Below are 6,564 nucleotides of genomic sequence, written 5' to 3'. Positions count from 1 at the left end.
TGACTTTATAGTTTATCTATTTCTCAAGAAATAGTATATGATTTCTTCTACTAATTGGTTGTTATAACATTTCTTGACCAGCAAGAGCGTACGTTATAACCTGGATTGTTTTTTAATTTTTGTTAATATTAATCATGTAAGTATACCATACATATTATCAAATGAACATATATCCCATATATATGATCAAACATCCAATAAACATAAATTCATAATCCCAAAACATCAGATCAAAGTTTAAACCAAATTTTGTCATGTTAAGGCTTATGAATTAACATTTTCCAACCTTTCCTTCGTAGATCCATCAAAACTACAAAAAACTTTTTATAAATATCTTATATTAATTATACATCTCATTATTCATAACTCATAAACTATCTCTATTTAATAAACTTTCTAATGCATATTTTTTAAATTTAATAAATTTTTAATACCCTCATCATCATCATTCTTTCTTTTCTTAATAGGAGAATTTTCATCCCTTGTACCTTGATCATTAAAAACACTAACAGGTTTAGTATGAATAGGTGATGGATTAACTTTCATTACAGGTTTTTGTCTTGTCTTGAAAGATAAATTATTTGATGAAATTTGTTGTAATGGTTTTCTTGGTGTTGATGTGTTTGATGAGGATGGTTTTGAGAGGCGGAATGTATATGTTGATCCATGGGTTGGTGATGATGATGGTGAGGAAGTGTGAGAGTGTGGTTGTTGTTGTTGTTGTGGGGCTGGTTGAGGTTGTTGAGGTTGAGGAGCTTGTTTTATTGGGGATGATGAATTTGATGAATTTGATGATGAAGAATTGGGATTTTGAATTTGGGTTTGAGTTTTCAAAGGAGATGAATTTGATAAATTATTTGTTAATGGAGTTTGATAAATAAATGGAGATTGTTTAATTGGAGTTTGTTGTGGTTGATGTTGTGGTAATTGTTGAGGTTGAGGTAAAGAAACTTGTGGTTGTAAATGTTGTAAATGTGGTAAATAAATTGGTTCAATATGATGAATTTCTTTTTCAAAATTTGATTGTCTTCTAAGGGTTTGTCTTCTATTTTGAAACCAAATTTGTATAGCTTTTTCAGTCATATTTACATTTTTAGCAATTTCTAATCTTCTTGCTTTGTTGGGGGTTGAACCTTTTTCAAATTCATCTTGTAAAATTGATAATTCTAATGGTGAAGTTCTTCTTCTCTTGCGTCTTGCTAATTGATGATTATCAATTGATGGTTCTTGTAAGGGGAAAGTTGATGGTGAATGACTTATAAAAGCATAAGATTTTTTTTCAATTAATGGTGAAACAGTTGATATTGAAGATTGATAAAATTGTGGTTGAGATGGTGGTATAATTGAATTTGGAGTTGGTATTGGGTTTGGTGGTTGTAAACTTTGTTGATTTTGATTAAAATTTATTGAATCAAAAGAAGGTAATCTAATTGGAGTTTTCATTATTGGGGGTTGACCTTGTTGTTGTTGTTGATTATCATCATTTAAGATTGAAGATAATGGAGGTAAAGAACGATCATTTAATTTAACATTTGGAGTTGATTGAATAGAATTTAAATTTGGTCTTGACATTGTTATTGACATTGGAATGTATGAAGGAATGAATTTAAAGAGTGTGGATTGAAATGTTGATGGAGTGAAGTGAAGTGAATAAATGATTTGATTTCAACGGGAACAACACTTATATATATATCACCAAATATAATGTATTTCTTCATAAATTGAATAAATTGAACGCGTTTAAAAACATTGCATTTAAATTTATGCTTCATTCCTTTCAAATTTAAATTATTCGCGTATCAAAAACAGCGCATCCCTTTGAAAAGTAAACAATGAAATGAAATGAAATAATCACGGTGACAATTTACAAGGGAGAACTTGGAACTAGAAGGGAGTGCTAGGCAGGGGTTTACTTTGTTTACTGTGTGTTTACTGTCTTAGACAGAGTGTTTACTGTGCTTACTGTTCTAGGCAGAGTGTTGTTTACTTGTTTACTTGTTTATCAATACATAGTATACACAATCAAATACAATACAATACCAGTAGTCAATATACACTATACTTGATCTAAACTCATATAATACCCAATACACTTATACCTCATTACTATACCTCATTACTCATTATTATAACTCATAGTCTCATTGTAAACCACTCCTCTCTACTTCGTCTCGAGTCGTTGTTTCGTTGTCAACACGCTAATTTAATGCAATGCACACTGTTAAAACGCGATGAATTAATTAAACCGTGAATTGGGAAATAACTGAACAGGAACATCATCAACGATCAAGTAAACAAATCAATGTGTATTCCCAATGCGGTAATGTGCTATGCCATAATTAATATTAAGTACATATTACAGAATATAAGACTCTAGACTATATCATTATTACTATTCATTTACTATATTTACTATTCCTTTACTTTACTTTCCTTTACTTTATTGAATAATGATTGTATATGTATACACATTACATAATACACACGCTACCGATTACATAACACATAGTTTCAGTTTACCCTACTTTCCCATAACCTCTTTAATTAATTAATACCATTGACACCATTGACACTTGACTTATAGTACTATTATCTATAGAGTCTAGACAACTCACCATCAACCCAATGTCTATACCCAAACAGAATGGAACACAGCGGTCTATAAGGTATATAAGGTATATCCCTTTGTTATTCATTGTCCCTTTGATATATAAATATTATACCTATACAACAACAACATCATCATCATCAACATCTATTGATACAACACCAATACAAGTATCTTATAACTCAATTAATGAATCTGAATACAACAGACTAGGTCTAACTCCTACACCACCAATAACAATAACACATACAAATTCAATAGGTCAATTCCAATCATCAACATATCATGGTAGATTCTTACATATTACAGATATTCATCCAGATGAATATTATAAAACTAATGGATTGATAGATGAAGCATGTCATAGAACTCATACCAAGAATGGTAAGACCAAAGGTGCTAAAGCATCAAAATATGGTGATGCTTTATTAGGTTGTGATTCACCAATAATCTTAATGAATGAAACTTTTAATTGGATTGAAAAAAACTTGAAAGATAAAATTGATTTTATTATATGGACTGGTGATAATATTAGACATGATAATGATAGAAAAATCCCAAGAACTGAAACCCAAATATTCGATATGAATCGTAAAGTATCCCAAAAATTCATTAAACATTTTGCGAACCATGATTCCCAAGATCCAAGAGATTTTCGAATCCCTGTTATACCAAGTTTAGGTAATAATGATGTTTTCCCACATAATTTATTTTCACCAGGTCCTACGTTACAAACTAGGGAGCTTTGGAACATTTGGTCAAATTTTATACCACAAGATCAATTACATGTTTTTGAAAGAGGTGCTTATTTTTTCCAAGAAGTTATCCCAGGAAAATTAGCCATCTTATCAATAAACACCCTTTACTTGTTTAAATCTAACCCATTAGTGGATAATTGTGATAATAAAAAAGATCCAGGTTATAAATTATTTCAATGGTTAGGTGTTGTTTTACAAGAATTAAGAGAAAGAAAAATGAAAGTTTGGTTAAGTGGTCATGTCCCTCCCGTCCCAAAGAATTATGATTTAACTTGTTTTAGAAAATATTCAATTTGGTTATATGAATATAGAGATATTATTATTGGTGGTGTTTATGGTCATATGAATTTAGATCATTTTATCCCAATAGATTCTAAAAAAGCTTATGATTCATATAACTTGAATACAAAAGACCATGAAGACGAATCATTATCATTGGAAGAACAATATCATGAATTTGGGATTGATTTATCAGATCCATTCTTATCATCACCACATATCCAAGGTGGTGCCCCATCAGGAAAAGAAGAATATATGGAATCTGTTCGTAAATCTTTTTATAAAAATGTTGTTAAACCTTCCAAACAAGGTGATCATGGTGAACGTTATTCTATTGTTAATGTTGCAGCTAGTGTTATTCCAACTTTTAACCCGGGACTCAGGGTTTGGGAATATAATATTACAGGGTTAGAAGATGGGTATGGAGCAAAACCATGGGATTTATTTTTCCAGGATTTAGAAACTCAGATGAAGAACCAAGATGAAGATTCTTTTTCATTTGATGATGATCAAGAATTTGATGAAAACTTGGAGACTGAAGGAAAGAAAAAAAAGGGTAAAAAGGGTAAAAAACCAAAAAAACCTGATAGTTCATTACCATCACCAAAACCTGATTCAGAACCTTTAGGACCAGGTTATACACCACAAACTTTTTCTCCTACAAAATTTATTCAATATTATGTTAACTTAACAGCTGTTAATTTAGGTGATCAAGAATTTAATTATGAATTAGAATATAAATCTGATAAAGAACCTTATAATATGCCGGGGTTATTAGTTAAAGATTATTTAAAATTAGCTAGAGATTTGGCAAAACCTTTGAAAAGGGGGAATGAGGGTAAGAAATTGGGGAAGTTTAAAAAATTGTGGGATAAGTATTTAGAACATGTTTTTGTTAGTACGGGGTATCATGATTAAAATGTTTATAAGTTTTATATATGTATGTATTATAGGTTTTTTGAATGAATTTTGGTTGTAGGTTAGGTTTTATTCTGTTAATGGTTTTCTTTTCAACATACCAAAAATTAATTTTTGTTCTTTATAAATTATAAACCCAACAAGTATACCAGCAAGTAAAACATTCCCTATTAATTCTTTTAAATTTCTTGTAATACCAAATAATAATAAATCCAAACCCCATATAACACCACCAAAACTTAGGATTTTTTGTAAATTTAAATCAAATTTTAAAATCTTCCTAGATACCATATTTTTCTTATAAAAATGTTGAATAAATTCATTACAATACCAAATCCTCAAGATCATATTAATCATATTTGATCCAATTAACCCCAACAATGATAATTCAAATTTATAAATACCTAACCATGAAGTAAACACAAAAACTCCAGAGAAATAACACATAAACCAAGTATAGTTAACAACTTCACTCCCCGAAGCGGTGGATTGATGAACTGATTCTAGGATACCATTGAATGCTAATAATGGTAAATACAAGGTATATAATGGTATGATTTCTGAAACGTGGTTTGACCAATTATTACCTATGATTTTTTGGATCAAGTAACCTGAATTCAAAGGACCAAATATTATGATTATAATTGATAAATAAATATAAAACAAGATGATTTTTCTTAGGATATCAATTGATAAGTTTAAGTTTTTGGATGATTTATTTGTTAATAATAACCTTGTTAGGAAATTTCTGAGGGATTCCTCCACTGGAGCAAATATTAATCTTGCTAATAATGAACCATAATTTGAAATAAGTGAATAAATCCCTTGTTCCTCAATTGTACAAAATTGATTGATAACTAATTTATCACCTTCTGTAAGCAGATGTTTAAAACATAATTGGAAGAAAATTTTTATGAAATGGTTTATTGCTTCTTTATCAAATATGTAATAATTTTCATTGTTATGGATTTTAGTTATGGATAATGATAATTTAGATGCTGTGGGAGTTATGGATTTATATGATCTAAAATCCATATAATATGAGATTAATAACACTAAGGAATGTGATAATTTACCAATGGAAAATGCTAAGATTGGTATACCATCCACAGGGGAATCCTTAAACCAAAATACAATACCAAAATTAACAAAACAATTTATAGTAATTGCAAGACTTTCAAATCTTGTTCTCTTGTCATAATTTAAATTAAATTGATTTAAATTATAAAAAGGTTCAACTAATAATTCAACCAAGATTGTAAACCAAATAACTAATAATGAAAGATTAAATAATTCCATATGACTGAAAAATTCTGATATTTTATTATATTGCCAATATATTATAAACAATGACATTGGGAATCCAATCATAATAGGAATAAAACTTAAATTTATTATACTTTGTAATGTTGCAATTTTGGAACCATGAGAAATTTTATTATGATTATATTTATCCTTCTCGGTGTATTCAACATCTTCATCTTCATCATGAGTTATGGAATCATTGATACGTTGTGATGATAATCTTATACCTTCTCTACTGAAAAATAATACAGTGTTGATCAAAAATTCTAAAAATGAATTTATACCAAATATTTTTGGTGATATAAAAGTTATAAGAATTTGATTTAATATAAATGTAATTAATTTTGTGAATATTGAACCTATGAATAAAAAAGTTGCACCTTTTGCTGATTTTGATATTAGATTCTCGGGATCTTGTGAATTGGGTTTAGTTGACATGTTCTTTGGTGGCCTTTGATCTGTTTTTGAAAATAGATGAGTAAATTAAAGATTTGGTTTTTTATTTATGTCTTGAAAAATCCTCGAGAATTTTAATTTATTTATGATTTCGCGTATCAATGGGTTTGACACCATTTCTTGAAACCGGGATAACTTGAGTGATCTTGGTCTTGTAAACTGAGGAAATACATTAATATCTTTTATAAAACATTAGCTATCCAATGATATAACTTTCATCTTCAAATTCGGCGCAGGAGG

The 6,564-nt window shown here is 29.1% G+C and overlaps 3 protein-coding genes across 3 annotated transcripts; 1 reads left to right on the top strand and 2 right to left on the bottom strand.

The window, feature by feature from the left end:
• Window positions 1-396: 396 nt before the first annotated feature.
• On the bottom strand, window positions 397-1,584 carry ALX4 (Homeobox protein aristaless-like 4; the record flags this gene model as incomplete). Its single annotated transcript, XM_011272949.1, has 1 exon — window positions 397-1,584. The coding sequence occupies one exon, from the start codon at window positions 1,582-1,584 to the stop codon at window positions 397-399; it is 1,188 nt and encodes a 395-aa protein (XP_011271251.1).
• Window positions 1,585-2,625: 1,041 nt separating this feature from the next.
• On the top strand, window positions 2,626-4,563 carry PPN1 (endopolyphosphatase; the record flags this gene model as incomplete). The annotated part of the gene is made up of 1 exon (XM_011272948.1): window positions 2,626-4,563. The coding sequence occupies one exon, from the start codon at window positions 2,626-2,628 to the stop codon at window positions 4,561-4,563; it is 1,938 nt and encodes a 645-aa protein (XP_011271250.1).
• A 69-nt stretch (window positions 4,564-4,632) lies between these two features.
• On the bottom strand, window positions 4,633-6,306 carry RFT1 (glycolipid translocation protein; the record flags this gene model as incomplete). Its single annotated transcript, XM_011272947.1, has 1 exon — window positions 4,633-6,306. The coding sequence occupies one exon, from the start codon at window positions 6,304-6,306 to the stop codon at window positions 4,633-4,635; it is 1,674 nt and encodes a 557-aa protein (XP_011271249.1).
• Window positions 6,307-6,564: the final 258 nt, after the last annotated feature.

The sequence above is a fragment of the Wickerhamomyces ciferrii genome, contig 00280, assembly GCF_000313485.1.
Source record: "Wickerhamomyces ciferrii WGS project CAIF00000000 data, strain NRRL Y-1031 F-60-10, contig 00280, whole genome shotgun sequence".
NCBI classification, from domain to species: Eukaryota; Fungi; Ascomycota; class Saccharomycetes; order Phaffomycetales; family Wickerhamomycetaceae; genus Hansenula; species Hansenula ciferrii.
The sequence above is the reverse complement of the archived record's forward strand: the minus strand, read 5'-3'. Positions and strand labels throughout refer to the sequence as shown.